At 35.6% G+C, this 20,802-nt stretch overlaps 1 protein-coding gene across 1 annotated transcript in view; it reads left to right on the top strand.

The window, feature by feature from the left end:
* RALYL (RALY RNA binding protein like) overlaps positions 1–20,802 on the top strand; it is a 107,512-nt gene that overhangs the window by 42,021 nt on the left and 44,689 nt on the right. Inside the window, exon 3 of the mRNA XM_005150833.3 lies at positions 9,363–9,395. Within this exon, the coding sequence (XP_005150890.1) occupies positions 9,363–9,395 (33 nt within the window). The remainder of the gene's footprint in view (positions 1–9,362; positions 9,396–20,802) is intronic.

Here is a 20,802-nt window from a genome sequence, read left to right as displayed (position 1 = left end):
TGAAGCAGCCAGAAAAAAATATCATTTAATATGAAATCCTTGCTTAAAATTCACAACAAACAGTACAAATTTTACTTGTGTGAAGGACTTAAGTAGCATTCTCAATTATATTAAAAATGTTAAAAGGCATAAATACAAAGCTACAGCAGATCCAGTGATTCAGTTTGGTCTGAATTTTTATTTTCTTTCAAGGAAAATGCCACATGTCAAATAAGTAATATCATAAGAATAAGAAAAAAATGTCTGCAGATGGAAGGCAACACATGCAGCTCTGCATTTCTGAATTATGTGTTTGTAACTGCAATTTGATCCCAGAGGTGTTTAAAGAACAAATCCATGTGCTCAAAGCATTTGGGAGAGACCACCAAGGACGTAAGTTTGCCCATTCTCATGATCCAGAGGATGAATCTGCAGCACCTGATAAATTTAGCGAGGGGAAGATGGGTGGGGGTCTCATGTCCTTAGTAATAGCCAGGAAACCTTTGCTTTTGGTGACAAATCACAGATAGAGAAAAAGTTCAAAAGACCAAAATATACCATCTTGTCATCTCAATTTGTTCATTCAGCCATATGATTCCTAATCTGTGTAGTAACTCCAACAACAGTAGGGCGATAAAACAGTCTTTTTTATTTTAATCTTCCCCTTCACTGCTAAAAATACTGCTAACTTCCTTTTAGAATCTGTCCCTACTGACTAGGGCAGATATTCCTTCTCAGATTATCAGTATATCCTAAATCTTACATTCTTCTCATGTTTGTTTGTATTCACCTTCACCACACTTTTTAAACTGTGGTCTTGACTTAGATCCATTTTGAAGTATGTCCTACATAGACTTAAAGACTAGCACTTGCCTTTGTTCTCATCTCCTCTCAAGTTGTTCTTCAAACCTAGACAGTCTTTCTTTTTTTTTTTCCCTTTGTTAAGAGGAAGCCAGTGACACCAACTTTCACACATCTGCAGAGGAGCTACAGCCTTTTTCTTTGTTTAGTAATTTTGCTCTTGCAGAGGATGATATATAGTATCGCATGACTGATGCTGTTTTCTTCCACAAAAACCCAGACATAATGATCACACTCAGAGTTTGCATGTTTGGAGAAGAATAGCCTGTTTTCTTACTATTGGTTTGGTTTTGTTTTGCTTTGGGTTTGTTTCTTTTATTTTCCTTAGTGTTTAATCTCCTTTCTTACTTTTTTCATCTACTATGAAACCTGAAGTAGTATACTATAGTTAAAGTAACTAATTGGAAACCCATCTTATTTTTTCTCATGTGTTTTAATCACTGCTTATACAACAGTGGAACAGAAAACATTCACAACCTTCTGACAGCATTAAAATTATTCTAACTCCTTTCTTATGAAAGAATTTGTGCTGCTAATATGAATGAAAAGTCTGTGGTTTATAATTCAAAAAGTAAATTCCTAAAAGATTCAAACTATTGATGGTTTCTGCCTCCAGGCAAACAGAAATAGTACTTTTAGTCATTCATTCAGTTTAAATCTTGATATTATGATCCATGTTCCTATCACTAATTACACATGAGAATTCTACCTTTATTACTGCATGTCTTCTTGCATTTGATTTAAAAAATAATCAGAATTTGGATTCAGTGTCCAGAATGATGCTGTCTTCTATAGACACTCAACTGTGTTTCAGTTAGCTTAAAAATGATAGCTCCCACAGCATAAAAAATAACAAAAAATCAAAAAACAAAACCAGACACCATGGTCATTCTTCCATATTTGAGTTTTAGGCAGGAATCATAGAAATAGTGTTTGGTTTTGCAGCCACTGCTTTTTGGTAACTGTCTTATTAACTTTACAGAGTTCTTAAAAGTAAGAACATAGGGTTTATGACAGAGAACAGAGAAGGGCCTGTCCTAAAAACCCAAGTGACCAGCAAGATTCTTCATTTTCAAGAATTTAGTAAAACCTTAATTGCAGCAGTAATCAGAGATGTGGGAGAAGGCTGTGCTTCAGAGTACCACTTTATGGCCTCATAACTTGGCATTGGTTCTCACACAATGTAACACCTCTAATTGTATAGAAGGCTGTAGTTGAGTCTGGGAGCTGCTGTGATATACTACAAGGGCACCATTTAGGTGGCTTACAAACAGCAATAGAAATATGATGCTGGGTTATATATTTAATATTCTGTGAATAAATAAGGAAGGCTGGCTAAATGAGAGAATACGTTATATATTTTAAAGTCATAAATAATATAAAAAAAAGAGATTTAAAGTATACTTAGTTTAAGAGAAAATCATGGAATTACAGGACAGTTTGGGTTGGAAAGGACCTTGAGATCATCAAATTCCAACCCACTTGATATAGGCAGGGACACCTCTCACTAAACCATGTCACCCAAGGCTCTGTCCAACCTGGCCTTGAACACTGCTGGGGATGGAGCATTTACCACTTCTTTGGACAACCCATTCCAGGGCCTCACTACCCTCACAGTAAAAAACTTTTTCCTTATATCTAACTTGTGCTTCTCCTTTTCAAGTTTAAAATAGATTGTTAAGATTACAGGTAGCACAGAAGGCTATGCTGTGTACAACACAGAGGGACAATAGCAATGTAATAATATGCAGTGAATTATTAGCAATGACATTACCCCACAAGTTTATATCCTGATGAGTTCTGCTAGTCATAGTTTATACTATCTGAAAATGTTATCCAGCCTATCAGAATCAATACTTAGATAAAACTTTTGGTGCAAAATGTCAAATGTAAGCTTTTTTTTTTTTTAAATAGGTTACAAATGTCATGCATTTTTGGTAGGTTATGTGGCCGGTATTTCCAGAACTTCTGCCAAAAGCACTGGTTATTTTACTGGAAAGAAACAAATGTGTAAATTTATAATAAGTCTTAAGAAATGAGCAATTTCTAATATCTATTGACATAAAAATGTATGCTGTATTTTTCAGTCTTGCAGGAGTGAGATTAGTCTAGGAAACAACATGACAAATATGAATCATACATTGTCAGAGAAGTGTCCCTCCTGTAACTACTTCTAAGTGTTAGTATTGTCATTGAGGGAAAAGGAGATTAAGCCTCTACCCTTGGGATCCTCAAAGGCAATGCCTGCATTAACCTTCATCTACTCATGACTACAAATAACCATGCAGTAAAGTAGTATTGATTGTGTGATTGTGTGGTATTGATTAGATCAGTCAACACTCCTTTGTTCAGCCCACCCTGATGAACTCATTCTAGATGTTTTTTGACCAGTACATATTGACCTGAATGTTCTTACTCTGATTTAGAGCAAGAAAAGAGTCAGGTAACATCAGCTTCATGCAAAGAATGATTAAGGAAGAGGACTTTAAGGTAGATAGTTCTATAAACTACTGTATGTTTTTCAAAATTTTTTCTTTTGGTGGAAACATAGATTTCTGTAAAATTTAGCAACTGCATACTGCAGGAAAAAGCAAACTATAATTGGCAGCAATGGCATGGAGCTGTTTTCATTCTCCAGAGTTTGTTTCCTGTGCATGCTTGAACAAAGGTATCAAATTGAGCATGTTTTCAATTTGGGAAGGAGATTAGAGTTAGGAGTGCTCATACCTAAAGGAAAACCAGTTCTTATTCTTGATTCTTGCAAGAATCTCATTTTGAATCTTTGCATTAATTTCTTCGTGACTGGAAATGAAGTTTGCGGCAGTGTGAGCTCACAGCCCAGAAAGCCAACTGTATCCTGGACTGCATCAAAAGGAGAGTGACCAGCAGTTCAAAGGAGGTGATCCTGCCCCTCTACTCTGCTCTCGTGAGACCTCACTTGGAGTATTATGTGCAGTTCTGGTGTCCTCAACATACAAAGGACATGGAACTGTTGGAACAAGTCCAGAGGAGGGCCACAAGGATGATCTGGAGCTGGAGCACCTCCCATATGAAGAGAGGCTGAGAAAGTTGGGTATGTTCAGCCTGGAGAAGAGAAGGCTGCGTGGAGATCTCATAGCAGCCTTCCAGTATCTGAAGGGGGACATAGGAATGCTGGTGAGGGACTCTTCATTTGGGACTGTAGTGATAGGACAAGGGGTAACGGGTTGAAACTTTAGCAGAGAACTTTAGATTGGATATAAGGAAGAAATTCTGTACTGTGAGGGTGGTGAGGTACTAGAATGAGTTGCCCAGGGAAGTTGTGAATGCTCCATCCCTAGTGGTGTTCAAGTCCAGGTTGGACAGACCCTTGGGTTGCATGGTGTAGTGTGAGTTGTCCCTGCCCATGGCAGGGGGATTGGATCTAGATGATCTTTAGGTCCTTTCCAACCCTAACTGTTCTGTGATTCTATGATTCTAACATCACACAGATGTGATGTATAGATTAAATTCAAGTTAGCTTCCATTTGGCATCAGGGGAATTCTCTGGGGTGGTGTGGGAAGAAGCTGTAATCCAGAACTATGAAGGTATTCATATGCAGACTGAATTAATTTTTGCAAGTCACAACAATATTTACCTCAGCTATGAGAATCCATGCCACTGTCTTTTTGATTCATGGATTTATAAAGGGAAAATACAGTAAAGCCAAGTACAAACTAAAATCAGCTACTGAAACTCTCTTAGATGTACAGAATACTAATTTTTAGTTCTAGCTCTCTGATAATATTGTATTAAACTATTCAAATTACTTTAAGCTTTTGTGTTTTCCTGTCTTCTTGCTGCTTAAAATTTAGGCAACACATTAATGAGGATTGTTGGAAACTACTTTCTTTACTGTTCTTATCCATGCCTCCCTTTCCTACCACAACCCAAAAAACTTTCTATCCCACGTATTATAGAACTAGTGCACCCAGTATCAACATGACATTTTTAGTGATTTACAAACCCAACTATTGCATATGCTGATTTATGTCTCATCTTATCCTCTTGTTACTGTGAAAGTTAGCACAGGTGAGAGGCAGTCTCTTTACAGCACTTCCTTCCTGTATTGTAAGCTATCATTTTATTCAGGTTTTCAACTGTAATTTTTTTCAGATAATTCTGAACAGATTATTCATTCATACTCTACTAACTGATGGCTAAAGATTATTATAAATTATTCTAAATGAAATTTATTGACAAGACAGGTGAGCCATAATCTGAGTATTTTTTGATTTCACATATTTTTGCTAAAACTTTGGTTCCTAAAACTGTACAGTGCAGAGACAGACATGCTAGGCAGGTAAATAAGTCAGCCACATCAATCATACAAAATACACAATAACAGTATACAGCCAATTCATCAAGTGACTGAATTCCAAAATGCTTTTTAATTGGTCTGCCTTTCCTACATGTCTTGAATGAAAAGCTTGAATCCTCTGGATTCCTGTTAGAGGTAGTAACTCTTCCAATCCCACTGAAAACTGCAGTCACTAATCATGGCTTTTACAGTCAGAAAGAAAATTAGTGACATTAGCAACACACTCAAGTTATTCTTGTTAATTCTGATTTGAAGATTGTAACCCACAATGGTGAGTCATCTAAAAAAAAAAAACCTGGCTCCTTACCATCACTTTCCCTGATTCAGGGTAGACAGTTTTATTATATTGAAAACTCAGAATAGGAAACTGAACAAATGCCTTGAATTCCACATTTTTCCTACTAACTCCTTAGAAATGAAATTGTATTATCACCACAAGGAAGAATATATTGAAGTTACCTTAGAAAATACTTGACTAAAATATATTTGCTTGTGTAAGGTACTGATATTGTTAGAAATGTTATCCACTTTGTCCTGTAAATATATTTTGGGAAGGAGAGGCAAGGACTCTTTACAAGAGATTATAATGATTTAGGTATGCTGGGTCAGGCCTCAGATATAAAAAGCCATATTATTCAAGAAAAGCGGCGTTTACTTTGGGATCTTCCTGTCCTCAAATTATTTGTTTACAATTCAAAGAGGAATTCACATGCCTCTGATCTAGTTACATTTGCTTGCATGTTTGTCTGCAAACCTTGAAAAATTTTGTCCACCAGATGTTCAGTCCATGTCAAAAATGGGATTGAGATAATTGGCATTAATATAAGTAAATTTAGCAGCAAATAAAATCATGAAATACACAGCTATGTTAATCAGATCTTGTAAGACGTATCTCCGAGGCAGGTTGCCAGGGGTAAAATACTAAATGGGAAATTCCTGGGGTCCTTATTGTAAACACAGAGTTATGACAGTATTGAGGCATATTAATTGGTATGAATCAATTTGCCTGTGCCTGTTTTTAATTGAGCTATTTACCTTGTGTGAAAATCCTTTTTCTTCCTAAAAAAATTACCCATTACATGTAAATAAGAAAGTCAGACCTCCCAGAAAATCCTAGCTCAGAATCAAAGCCTGCTTCAGATTGTCCTGTTCAAGTCATGCTGCCTATTAGCCTGATTCCCTCTTATACAAACTGCTTTATTGCCTTGACATCTGACAAGCTGTAATTTTCTGATAGGAAAACAATCTGAAGAAAAAAATAGAAATCCTGATCATTCCAGCTTCATTACCAGTCCTACATAGAATTATAGAACAGTTAGGGTTGGAAAGGACCTAAGATCATCTAGTTCCATAATTAAAACATTATTCCCTTTGTTTACTGTCCAACCTAATATTTCTTATATGCTCAATATTTTTTTTCAAGAAAGAAAATTTCTGTTGTAAATTTTTTTTAAAGACATATGACAGCCCTTCTCACAGCTTATCAGGATTACTCTTTTTGAGATATTATAGACAATTATGCAGGACTTCCTCAAAACTCCGGAGAATTTATTGTACTGCAGGTTAGAAAAGAAAGGTAAAAAAATCTATAATATATAGATAAACATCATCAATAAAGATAATAGAGAATGCTATTTTATGTGGTGTTGCAGTTTTCAAACCTTTATATTAATTTGCCATGTTCTGAATTACCAATTTAAATAAAAGGCCAACAGCTAACTGTATTCCTTTACTATGAGGAACACTTGAACTAATTTAAAGTAATGCAGAAAATTATCTAAACCATTTAGTCAAATATACTAAGAGGGGTCAAACTTAGGGCAGCACTATTTAAATCAAATTGAATTCCATCTTGAGAATGGATTTCAAATAGATTTTTAATTGTGGTATTTTGTCCACAGGGCATTCTATCGCATACTTTTCATTTGTGAGTAAAATCTACCAGAATGCTTTCCATCAGGATAGTGACAGGTCTCTCTTTATTGCAAAATTTCTGTATTATGAAGTACGTAAATATGTTCTCAGACTCTCATTATTTGCTCATTTTGCTTATAATTAATCTCTTGAGCCAAACATTGAATACTTCACAGGTCTGGTTCATTTCAATAAACAGAAAAGCAAGAAACAAAACAGTAGCAGTAGTTGGGCTTTTCCTCACACACTTGAAAGAATCTGCAAAGATGGTGCAGATGCTTTCCTGTAATCATGTGATCCACAACAGGGAAAGCTGTTCCGTGAAGCTGGCACTGTGGCTGCACAGAACCTGCAAGAGGAGGATGCAACCTAGGCAAGCTAAGCATTTTCTTGGTACCGTGAGGGTTTTGGTGTATGGCATGGCAATCTGGGAGGGAAAGTGCTTGTGACAGTACTGGACCTGCCCTGGAGAAGCTTCCCCCCAAATGCAGGGCTGACAAACTTTCAGCTTCCAATGTGCTTCCAGCTTCATTCAAGGACATTAGTGATGCCCTCTTACATTCTTTCACTTCTATGTGGATTACAACCTCAGAAAGAAATGGGAAGGTGAGGTATAGCCATGAAAACAGGAAAGTTACTGTTTCGGATACATTTTGCCATTTTCTCAAGCCTTATGCTACTTGTCCTTACTGCTGGAAATCTAATCCCAGAAAATTAGGTTTAAAGTACATCAGAAGATGATACTGTAAATGAAGACAGGCTCCTAAATTATTTTCACTAATGATTCTGGAAAAGAAATAAATGCTTTGCAAAAAGATGACCTGCAGTATATTTCAATTAAAGACAAAATCATATAATACTTTAAAAAATTCAAGGACAAGTTCACCTTTTCTAAATACCCTTCTGGGTAGATGGCAATAACTAAACTGGTCTATTGGTTTGTGAGGTTTTTGGACAAAGGCTTTGCTAAATGAATAACTGTGAATGTACTTGTTAGTTTTCTACAAAGAAGACTCGAGGAAAAGTTCATTCTTAAAACACTGGCAACTTAGTTACAGTACTTTTGTTTACAATTACTCTTGCTTACAGTTCTATTTCAGATGTTTTGTTGTGGCACTGAATTGGTTTCAGATGAGAGGGGTCATCATAAATGAAATGTTTCGTTTTAGATATGACATACTTTGCTTTGTTAGAAACGCTTTTCTTTAAAGGCTACAAAGAGACATTAATTGCCTGGGAGTTTTGTTTGATGTTCTTCCTAACACAGTATGCAGTGAAAATTAGCACAATAGAGAGCTTTTGCATCATTCTCATGTCATGTAACCTCTCAGAATAGAGTTGTAAATTTGCTTTATGTATGTTTATAAAGGACTCTAAAGTCACATGTTAATGGTCCAAACAGGCAGCTGCTAATATAAAAATACAGCTGAAAATGCAAAAATTAGTGCACTGATTGCAGCCAGGACACACTACAAAATTAAGACAGCTGGTTCTAGGTACTGGAGCAGAATTGCGGTACAATAACATAGATGAGGATGTTGGACATCTATCCTGGTTGGGTGGAAATTACTCATAAAAGAGGCTTCTACCAGTGTGCAAGTGGTGCAGCTCCTCACAGAGATAGGAACAGGAGTTGGAGACCAACACTTCGACAACTGGGTTTAGGACTGGGTATGATTCTGCGTCTACCAAACCTGCATCCTGCTCCAGCACAAGGCTGAATGTAGCAGATGTGCTCATGAGAAAATAACTGTGTCATACAAATAGAGGATGTTGTAAAGCAAGCAAGATGGGTGTGAAAGACCTCTAATCAATAGAGTTTTTACACCTACACTAAATTTTATGTTTAAAGTTAAAATAAATAAATATCTTCCCTAAATCACCTAAATCATGTCCATGGAAGGAAAAAAAAGTAACGAAAAATGAAAAAAAAAAAAGAAGGTCAAGTTATTACTTATTTGCTCTAGCCTTTCCATATAAATACCTACACAAGTCAAACTGAATCTGTTAAATTTAAAGGGCCTAGATGTGCTGTTTTGTAAATACTTGATTACTAAGCCAAAGTTCAGTTAAGTAAATGGGATTTTTTTCAAGACAAGCTCCTAGCATAATGGAACAGTCCCTTCAATTGCTGCTAATTTGTGTATTGGTCACCAAGTAAACTTGATTCTGAGAGTGATTGTTTTAAATTAATCTTATAAATATTCTGAAATACAATAAATATGTGTATATATATATATATTAAAACTTCTGTTATTTGCTTGGCAGACTTGAATCAAAGGAGCCCTTCCTGTCTGTTGGGTAAGTAGGAATCTGTATTTCTGTGGATATTAATATATTCAGCTACCATACAATGTAATTTATGTTAAGCATAAACATCCTGTTTCAACATTATAATTATATACTATAGCTAAGATTAGAAAAAGTAGTTGTTAGTCAATAATGTCATCAGTTTTACACATCTCCCTTCTTAAAAAATAATAAGACATATGTTTTGCCTCTATTGACTAACCAAGATCTATACTAAAAGACAAGTAGGAGTTAAATGTTGCATTGGAAGGTAGCTGGTTTAGTATTTTATTTTCACTGATCATTCAGTCAGAAACCGTTATAAATATTCTCTATACATAATTGATTGTTTCTTTTAAAATTAAAATTTTCTGCTTCTCTAATAACAGAAATTAAATCAAATTCATAAAATAGAAAAATATCACATTTTTAGCCTAATTATAAATCATTACTCGGACTGATGCATGAAATCTATTGTCTCCATAGTCTTATAGCCACTTAAACAGTTATATGGTCCATATATTAAAATTATTAACTTTTTAAAAATTTATTTTGAAATGTGAGATATTCTGAAAAAAGCACTATTCTTTAATAAAATTTAGACCATTATGTATATTAAAGGTATCTGTCACTTCTGAATCCAAAGTTAACTTTTCATGCACCTTTTTCCTTTTAGCTTGTCTTTCAAACTTTATGAAGTTTCCTAACCTTCTCGCTCTCTGTTTTCCTTCAGAACTATATATTCATTGTCTCTTCATTCTCTTTTTAATTTGTTCACAACAGTATGCCATGCAAAGTAGCCATTTAAGAGTTAATTTTACCATGTATTTATTAGTAGCTTGCAAATGTTTGTATTAACTGCAAATCAAAAAGTACTTCATGTCATGAAGTGCTAATTAAAGTTAGCAAAAAAAGGAAGAGTGTCAGTTATTAACAAAGAAGCTCAACAAATCAGAGTAAGCAGGATCAAGGCATTTTGTTTCCATAGTGAGACTGTAACTTTGATGTGTTTCAGTATATTTTGAATTAATTGCTTGCCATTTCTACTTTCTACCAATTCAGAATTATAAAAAAATAAATGAATGCTGGTTAAATGCAGGGTACTCTTAGTCTGCATGCTTTGAAATGTACAAATTCATTACCAAATTTAGTCACTTCTATTATTACCTTTAGTTGCTCCACTTTGTAACTTGTCTTATTGAGCTGTTTTTCTGAAGTGTGCACTCTCACAAAGAAGATATTATCAGAAAATCTCAACTTTAAGATCAAAAAAAAATGTCACTTATCATTGTGATTGAGGAGCAAACTTGAAAGTAAAAAATCCAGGAAGCAAATTGAAGATTTTCAATTATATTAATAATAATTGCCGCAGAATAATATATCCTACTTTTGTAATTCTTGTCATGATCTTAATAACTGCTCTAGCAATTTTATGATATTTGGGGATGTCTGCTTAGGACGAAGTGTTATGATTATGTTTTGGATTTGGGTTTGTTTCCAAATGTGTGGATTTGTGACCACCGTGTTAATTCCGCATTACCTCCACATAACCACTGCATGTGTCTTTCTCACTAACCTGGATTCCTTTTGGAAAATCTAATCTGAGCAAATCTTAACCTCTTCCCAGAAGTTTCCTTGTAATATACATGGATTATTTTTTTGCAAGTTTGCAATGATAACAATGAAAAATACAAAAATTAGTCCCCACCTCTGTGCTACTTTTGCATTTTACTGCAAAAAGCATCCCAAAGAAGGAATTTAGAGAGAGCTTAGAGCACCATGTTCTGAGGAGAGGCCCAAGCCAACATGACACTAAAGCAGAGAGAAGCTTCTCCTAATCCTACAGTTACTGAGGGTTCATTTGTTCAGAGGATGATCTGTTGTTCCAAGGCCTCTATCTAAGGTTTTAAGAAACCACTCACAGCTGCAAGCAGTAAATGTTTTCAGAAAAAAGTCTGACTTAGCCCCAGCTAGACTAAGACACAGGTGCCCTTAATATCGCCTGCAGCCAGTTGGCCAAGGCACCAATCTAAATTTATTTAGGTTGCCTACAGATGGCTTGGTCCTGCACACTAGCTTTTCTTTCATCTGCCTTTTTCAGCAGAGATTTCTTTTCACATTTTCTTCACACTGCTTGTAAGGGCTAATTCTGCTTTTTTTCTTTTATTGTGTCTAAGGCAACGACTTCTTAATGCTTTTATATTAATTCTCTTATCCGGGAAGGGAACATGAAGAGTGGCAGCCTAAAAAGCTCAAGACTGCTACAGTTTGTTGAGCTCTGCATGTATAGTCAGAGCTGCAGTTTTCCTGTGAGACACCCCACAAAGGAAAACTGGTTCTTACAGTGCTGCATTATTTTTCTACTCAGAAGCTGCAGAGAGAAGCAGACCCCAACTTTTGCTGTTGTAGTTTATATCTCAAATGCAGGGAGAGAATAGCTCCTGTATTCCTTTGGTAAAGGAAATTCTGTTTATCTTTTTTTCTATGCAAAGTGCATAGCAATGGAAAAGAAATTCATGCTCCTTTACACACTGTGCAAGGGAGGGGCACGATTTGGCACTGAAATAACAGTAACCTCTTTAATACAAGTCTCTAATGGTAGCAATCAGGAGTAAAATTTCATCAAGTATGTGATCTATTAAGATAAGAGTATCTGAATTCATTGTTATGATTTTTGGATAGAATACAAAATTGAATTTGAAATACATATTGCCTTTCTTTGTCTCTTAGAAGTGAAAATAAAATTCTTAAGGAAGGTTGAAACATCTCTTAACACTCCTGAATGCTGAGTGTTAACCTGTAGAGGCACAGGATGCTTCTCTCCACAGTTGTTATCTCCATGATTATGGGAATTTGTGTCCATATTCAACTTGAGCAAGAGAGTTGTCTGGACTTCCTCTTCATGTTATGTAGGATTCATGCTCATGTAGGGTTTGAATAAAATGAAGTCATGCCAATAGCCAGAATGCCTGGAGGACTTTACCATCAGATGAAACAGTTCTGGTAAAACTCCACTAAAATGAAGACTACTGACAACGTATCAAATTATCCTCATGCGGAAGTCTTTAAAAGATTGAGACCTAGAAAGAACAGGAAGGTCAACAGATAGAAAAAAACTGGATACTGCAAAAAAGGGCAACCTAGTAGCCAGCTCATATTAAGTTCGTCCCACTTTGTGGCAAAGTGTGTATAATATTCAAAATATATATATTTAAAATGCCAACAACTTTTAATTATCCACATTTGCTCTCCATATTTGGCATTTAGTTCTTAATAATAATGATGCATAATTATTCCTTCAACAAAGCTGCTACCATTATTGATAGATAATTGGATTGATAATCCAGTTACTAATCACTCAGCTATTTCACAGCAGCTGATTCATGTTAACTGTCTGCATGTAAAAGTGGAGCCCTTGATAATTTCCAGATAATACTGCATGCAGATATGCATTTGGTCATCAGTCTGAGCTCTAAAAGCCAAAACATGTTTTGTAGGACACATGCATTGCAGCATCTTTTAAGACCTGTAATAGTGGTATGTGGCCAACAGAGATCATAATTATTTTGTAACTGTCCAGCACAGTAGAAATTCTTTGAACTAATTCTTGTTTGTGTCTAACTGTAGTTGTATGTAACTTTCATAATAGCATCTCATCTTCAATATATGCAGTGGTATAGAAAATCCATCACAGTAACTAATAAGTTGTCAAACTTCTAAAAAAATTTGTCTTCGTTGTTAGCCATAATATAATAATATGTCCTATGTTGTTGAATTCAGAAGAAATGGGGAGAGAGTGTAAGAAACAGAGCTGAGTTTTTCTGAGGCTAGTGAGACCTTAAACTCACCTATTGCCAGCTGCAGAGAATGGGATTACTTCCGGATAAGCAGGCAATAACTTTTCAGTGAGATTGACTTTGAAAACATCCATTAAATATATATGGTTGTCAGCTGAGATTCAATCTATTTCTCTTTCTTTTGTGTAGATGTTAGAAAAAAAAAAACCCAAAAGAACAAAAACAACCCAAAACAATGCAAAACCAACCAACAATACAAACTGCTGACTTTCTAACTTTTTTCCTTTTTTTCAATATTGGTTGTTTGCTGTAAACAGTATAAATTTAGGTGGAAAGCCCAGAGAGAGATATAAGTGAAATTAATTCATTTTATGCATTTGTTGCGTGATGAATAGTTGTCTGTTGTGGGAGAAGGAAAAGAAATAAAAGAAAAATTGTCACTAATTGTTATATTTTCCTTACATTCTCAGTAGAAAAACTGGAGAACCATATGAATTACTGTTTTCCTCACTGAAATCCTGTTCCTAGAAAGTATGTGACAATAGAAAATACTGAAAAGCCACATTTTTCCAAATCACATCTTAATCATAGCAGCTTTTGAATCATGGGTACTTACTTCTAGAAGAGATGGAGCAATTTTGACGGGCTTTAGGAATTGGTTCCAAAATGCAAAAATTAATATTTCTTATTTTTCTTCTTGTAGAATTGTTCTGAGAAACATTTAACCACTGGAATTTGTCACCACATTTCTTTCTCTTGCTCAATAGTGAGTTTGGTTGTTTTTTTTCCCGTAAGGCCATTTTGAAAAAATGAAATCAGGAAATCGTGAACTCAAACACCATTTTAAGACATTCTGTTCTGAAGAACCAAGATAGTTAAAAAGAAGAAAAAAAAAAAAAAAGAAACCTAGTCCTTGAAGGTTCTGTTAGGGTATCAGAAATTATAGGTTATAAGGCACAGCAAACAAAGGTTAAAAGCACAAATCAGAATGTAGCCATGTCATCTGTACAACAAACGCCATAACACTTGTTCCTCATCCTGATTATCAGATAGCACCAGTGAAAGGGGCAGACATTGTTGCTACTGTTCCTATCCAGCATTTGAAGAGAGAAAACTGAGAAAACTGAAAAAATTATTTTACCTTAGAAGAGGAAAAACATAAAAGGAGATATTGCATGCAGTTTGCTCTGCTAATATGAAACCAATAAAACTACCAACCTTGTAATTGCAATCTTGTAATTCTCATTCACATTCATGCCAAGTATGCAGGATATATGTTTTCATGAAAAGCATGAGAGGACTGAAGACACCTGACAATTATATAAACTCATTGCTTAGAGACAGGCAGTAATTCCTTCTACTTAAAACCACTCAGGATCTTTGACAGAGAGGCAGCAACAGGTCTTCTGCATTTGCAGAGAATAACCTCTAAAACAACCAACTCTTCTTGTTGTTGTAAGGTTTAGCCTGGATACTAGAAGTAGAAATCTGGGAATTGCAAGGGTTTTGTGCATGGTGAGGCTTCCATGGTAGGCCCCAGAGAGAGAGGAGGGATGTGTGGGATGATACGACATGTGGAAAGCTGGTGATCTTCATGTGGAAGATGCTATATTACTTACACCTTTCTCTTCCAACAATTTATCAAAACCCACAAGGATTAAGCTTTTCTATAATTGCCTTCTTTTCATTATTAGAGGACTCTGAAATAATGAATTAATATAACTGGTTTATAAATTTATAAAAATACCCATTTTTTTTTGCTTGAAGATATCTCTGAAGAAGAGACTACAAAGCAATGACAATAATAACCTTGGTTCAGTGCTGTCACTGCATTTGTTAGTGGTTTTGTGTCATTAGTGTTTAAAGTTCACAGATTATGCCTTTTTCTACTCATCTGTAATCTAAATAATAACTTTATACTTCCTCTATTTTGCTGATCTTTTTAATTCTACACCACTTCCACTTTCACACACACAGAAATATATGCAGTGCATAGAAAATAGATTAATATATTTGGCCAAAACCAAAAAAATATCTTTTTAATTCCTTTAATATTTATTAGCAACAAACTCAACAAGTATACACCTTAATAAATCCTTTTTCCCCTCTCTGACCTTAATAACATCAATAACAATGTGTTTCATAATTGCAAAAGACAACACAGCATGAGATCACCTTTTTTTTCTGGTTATTCTATTTACCTTTCCCCTTTTTTTACTCTGTTTATTCTGTAGTCCAAGACTACCCTTCTATTAGCAATTCTATGACAACAATACATATGTGAGTTATTTATGTTCTGGGTTCATGATGAACAATTACTGAATACAGTACTGACTACCTGGATGTTCTCTAGAAGAGGGAAAATGAGGCGCAAGAGAATGTTTCTGAAGGAAAGTCAGGAGGCTGAAACATTCTAGAGACAGGGAAAAATGAAAGAAAATAAACAAAGAATGCAGAACCATAAAAATAGAAAGTCCAGGGAAAAGGACTATATAAAGAAGCAAAAAGGGAGGCATTTTCTTGCAATAGAAAATGGAAGAAGGAAGAACAATGTTTGCTGGTATGTAGCCTCACTGTAGAACAACACTATTTATTTCCAGCTCACTGGGTTTTACGTGAACAGTAGTCACTGATCCAGGAGTTCTATAAAACAGTATTTGGACAGTCCTTGTTAACTCAGTATTCTTATTTCCTATTTCTGAAGTAAAATCTGATAGGCTGCTATAAGGTCTCTCTGGAGCCTTCTTTTCTTCAGTCTGAGGTGCTCCAGCCCTCTGATCAGCTACCTGGCCTCCTCTGGATACTCTTGAGCAGGTCCATCTCCCTCTTGTGTTGGAGGCCCCTGAGCTGGATGCAGTTCTCTAAGTGGGGTCTCATCAGAGCAGAGTAGAGGGGCAGGATCACCTCCTTCAACTTGCTGGTCACACTCCTTTTGATGCAGCTCAGCATACGGCTGGCTTTCTGGTCTGCAATGCACACTGCCAGCTCATGTTGATCTTCTCAACAACCAACATCCCCATAACCTTCTCCTCAGGGTTGGTCCCAACCCAGTCTCTGTCCAGCCTGCATTCATGCTTGGGGTTTCCCCAGCCAATGTGTAGGACTTTGCACTTCACCTTGTTGAAGTTCATGAGGTTTGCGCAGGACCACCCTTCAAGTGTGTCAAGGCTCCTCTGTGTGGCTGTTATCAGAAACAATTACTCGAGGAAAAGTACATAATAGGCATGGCCTTGTTTATTCTCTTGCTGTCTGAATCAGGGAGCAGAAACCGCAGGTAGGTTTCCAGGCATGCTATGAACAACAAACAGACAAAATGAAAAATTTCCAACTTTCAGACTGCATTTTTACTATAAACTATTTATTGAATACCTGAAAATAGTGAACACCACAGAAATCAGGATCAATACACCATGGAGTAAAACTGAAACATTTCTGAGTTAATGTCATTCATCCTGTACATCTATCGTTTTCTGGTGTACAAGAGGATATGAGATGGAAATGGAAGTTACATCTTCTGGGACAGTGAAGCTAGTGAAACAAAACTAGAGATAGCAGTATTATGCCAGAATGTTCACATTTTTTTTTAGTAGAGATGGAGGAACCTGAAAGGTATCGAATAAGCCTTTGTTTCTTCACAGAACTAATCTTTTTTTGTTCACATATACATGCAAGCATATTAATCACAACTACACTTTAAGTCTGGAATCAAATATGATTTGGTTTCAAGCAGACCTTGTCTAGGTATCAGCAGTTAGGTGTATTTCATGTTCCAACTGATACTTTATAGGCCATAAAGCTGTCTTGCTGTGTAGAGCATTCACGAAAAATAACGTTCCAGTCATGTAAGTCATATAAGGGTGAGTAACGGTAATGCAGTTTTGCTGGGAGAAGGTAAAAATTGTTTGAGGAGAGTTCAGCAAGAAGGTAAGGCAGAGGAGAGGAGGAGAGAGACCTTAAGAGTTTAAATTCCTTCACAGTCTTGTTGTTCGGAAAGAGATGCTGGAGGCAATTCTCAGCACTAAATTGTTATGGTAGATTAATTCAACAGCTATATAAAACCACATTTAGTCTAAGATTTGTCTGTATTGTTAACTTTGAATGTGCATTTCCCACAGGGATATAACACTTGAAATTTTCTATAAATGTTTACTAGCCCTGATGCATACCAGTGCAAGCAAAGCACTAATCTGACAGGGAGTGTAACCACATGATATGGGGACACGTTACAGAAAATGACAATAATTGAAGCATAAAGCCCCTCTAGTCCTCTTTTGTGCAGTCATTTTCTTAGTATCTAAAATATTATTAAATTAATCTCCATGGAAGAGAAAATATGGCTATACGGATCATTGTCTAATAATCATGATAGCTACTGTATCTAAGTTAAGAGTGATGAATGTCATTCTAAATAAAAGTCTGAATGCATTATTGTTTAATTTTTGCATACATGGAATTCTTTTTGCCATGCTTGATAAGACTAAAGAGACATTAGTAAATGTTCTCATCAAGCAGGATAAAAAATACTCTCAATTCTAGTGTTACAGCCAATGAATGTGACATCTTATGCACAAATATTGATATCATGTTCTTAACAGGTGATAACAAAAAGTGAATGAAACTTGTCCCATTGCTGTAAGCAAGATGTCAAAATGTGAATCTGTGCATTTCTTTCATTGGAGCTTAATACAGTGATATGAAGGAGTCCCCAGAAGAGATCATGTAATATCCAAGGAAAAAAATGAAGATCGCATAAAATGCAAACTGTAATTCCCATATTGGTTGTGGGGTTTTTTGTTTTAATATAGCAGTCAGACTGGACCACTAAGTTAATATCACTTATGCTGCTAAAAAGTTCGACCAAGACAGCAACACATGATTTACAAAATGGGACTGCAGTCTTTTAAAGACCTTAAAATTGGGACAAACAAAAATGAAGCAAAAAATATAACCTCATTAAACTCTATGTCAGATATGCCCATCAGAAAGTCTTGAATGATGAAGAGAGGAAATTATTAACACCCCATACTGCTGGGTGCCCTAACACTAAGCCAGGGAGGGGAGTAAGCCTTTAGTGTGTGGATGTAACCATAAAGAAACAACTCTTGATTTCAACAGCTTTACTCTGAGTTTACAGTGAGTTAGTTCAGAGTGGTGACTAATTTAGGAATTTGTTTTGTGACTTTTTATTCCCTTACAGAAATCTTTTTATCTTCACTGTGTATACAGAATGTGAATGGGCACAGGACCTTCTAGGGCACAGACTAGGAGGCATAGACTTCTCAGAAACCAAGGCAAGTGTAGTCAGCATAGTTAGCACTAGTCTAGAGGATACAAACTGTTTGTGTCATGCATAACTGCCCTTTCCACTCATCTCCAAGAAGACTGGACTTCAGTCTAGTCTTGTGCTCAGTTATAGAAGAATCTCCTTTGTATCAGATGGACTTCCCATATTCATTTACCATGGAAATTACTGCACAGTGGGGCAGTACACAAATGCTTTATTAGATTCACAGTATCTGGTGCTTCCATTTGTATTATAACTTCACTTGCAAATTGAACAACTGGAGAAACAAGCAGTATGTCTTGCTTTCACAAGCCCTGCTGAGGACACTGGCAGACATTGTCTGTTTGATATAGCCATTTCACTAATTTAAACCTTAAGTTGCTCAATCTAAAATACTTAAATTAAAAACATCAACATAGTGTAAATGAGAACAGAATAAATTTAATTAAGCCTTCTGGCAAGGGTATGTATGTATTTTAATTTTCTAGAAATAATTTTCCTTGACATAAATTTTGACACTGTCACACTGTAATTGGTTAGTATTTTGTGAACTGTGCTTTTCTTTTCATGTAGTGCTTCTAAGACTTCATCTCTGAAGAGTACATAAATTTTTCAGAGATCTGGTTTTGTAATCATAAGCAGTTAGTCTTGCAGCTCCAGTGCTACCACTGTGATTTTAATTTATCAATCTGCTGTTCAGTGAAATGCTGTAGAAATACTTTAGAACCTAAACCCATCACTTATTCCCACACCTATCAATGTCAATTTCTGTACTGCCAAACCAAGTTAAATGACACTCCTGTAATGTATACAGTATTACTAATAAATTGGATAATCAATCATGTGTATGATTTGAGAGTAGTACTTTGAATACACTGAATTTAAAACACATTTTTAAGAGGCAGGACTCATTATTCTTGTACTAAGAAAAAAATACCATATGGACATCAAGAATTTCCCAGTCACTCTATACAATCAAAGGACACCCTGGAAAATGGTTAGGCCACTGGAAAGCTTTTTCATTATCTTACTATGAAAAGTTCCTATATGAAACAAAACTAATTGGAGATTACTTTCCATGACAGAAAAATATTTTAACACTAGGAAGAGAAAGGTCAGGGACACATTAAGTAGATTTACTCGGGTTTCTTTACATATAAAAATTACTATTTTGTTTCTAAAAAGCATCAGGCTAACAGTGTTAAGCATAGACTGTCCCTGCAGGCAGAGTAAGTAGTTTTTATTAGATGTAATTCTAATATTTGGCACTTAGCTATATAGAAAATTACTGGGCCTCAATTTCAAATTGAAATACCTGCACCATTTGTGCCTGCCTGGCAGTCATAAACAGCTCTCAGACCAGCTGATCCCAGAATCTGAATATTGATCTTGATGTCTTTGCTATCTTCTGCTTCACAATCTTTGCCTAATCCACTACAGGAAAGTGTCTTAATTACCTGATTGTGTATACACAACTTAGAATATTTGCCTAAGTTTTGCCTAAAATTCAATTTGAAGAGCAAGTTCAACAGTTTTCCCAAAACAAATTTCATTGGGAAAATAGATCTTGGGAAGGAGAGGTAAAAAAGAGATGTATCTGAACATATGAAAAAATACAAACTAATCATGCTGCAAATAAATTCTGATAATGCCTGCAGAAAGATACTTTAGTGGAAAATGGAGTACAGTACATCAGCTATTTTGTGTATACGTCTTACTTGGGTAAAAGCAGGATATCTAAACATATCTTCACATTAGATTTGCCAAAACCTTTTCAGTTTTGAAGAAACAAAATCTTCATTTACAGGACTGCATTCCTTGCTGTACTTTTTAAAACTCCATACTTCTCCCCCACCTCAGGAAAAAAAGGATATATATATCTTGAACTTATCAGTGGAATGAACATATACAGTTAGAATAAAACCCTTATTAATTTATGGTTACAAAAATTATTATGACAATTTATCAGTAATTGAAATATACAAAGGATATTATTTGACATTTGGGGATGAGTGGTAGGGGATTTGTTATGGTGGTTATTTTTTGTTTTTAACTATATATCTATTTGCCTTCATAACTACATTATGGAAATGGATGTAAAATATTTTTCTGCAGATACCCAAGGAAATTGTGAATGTTCCATCTCTGTCAGTTTTCAAGGCCAGGCTGGACAGAAGGGTGGCATGGTTTAGTGTGAGGTGTCTCTGCCCATGGCAGGGGGGTTGGAACTAGATGATCTTAAGGTCCTTTCCAACCCTAACTATTCTATGATTCTATGAATTAGTTTTTCTTTCTGGTTCCCTCTTTTTTGCTGTAAACCCCCAAGAATATATTGGTT

This window comes from Melopsittacus undulatus, chromosome 1 (genome assembly GCF_012275295.1).
Source record: "Melopsittacus undulatus isolate bMelUnd1 chromosome 1, bMelUnd1.mat.Z, whole genome shotgun sequence".
NCBI classification, from domain to species: Eukaryota; Metazoa; Chordata; class Aves; order Psittaciformes; family Psittaculidae; genus Melopsittacus; species Melopsittacus undulatus.
This window is presented reverse-complemented; position numbering and strand designations above follow the sequence as displayed.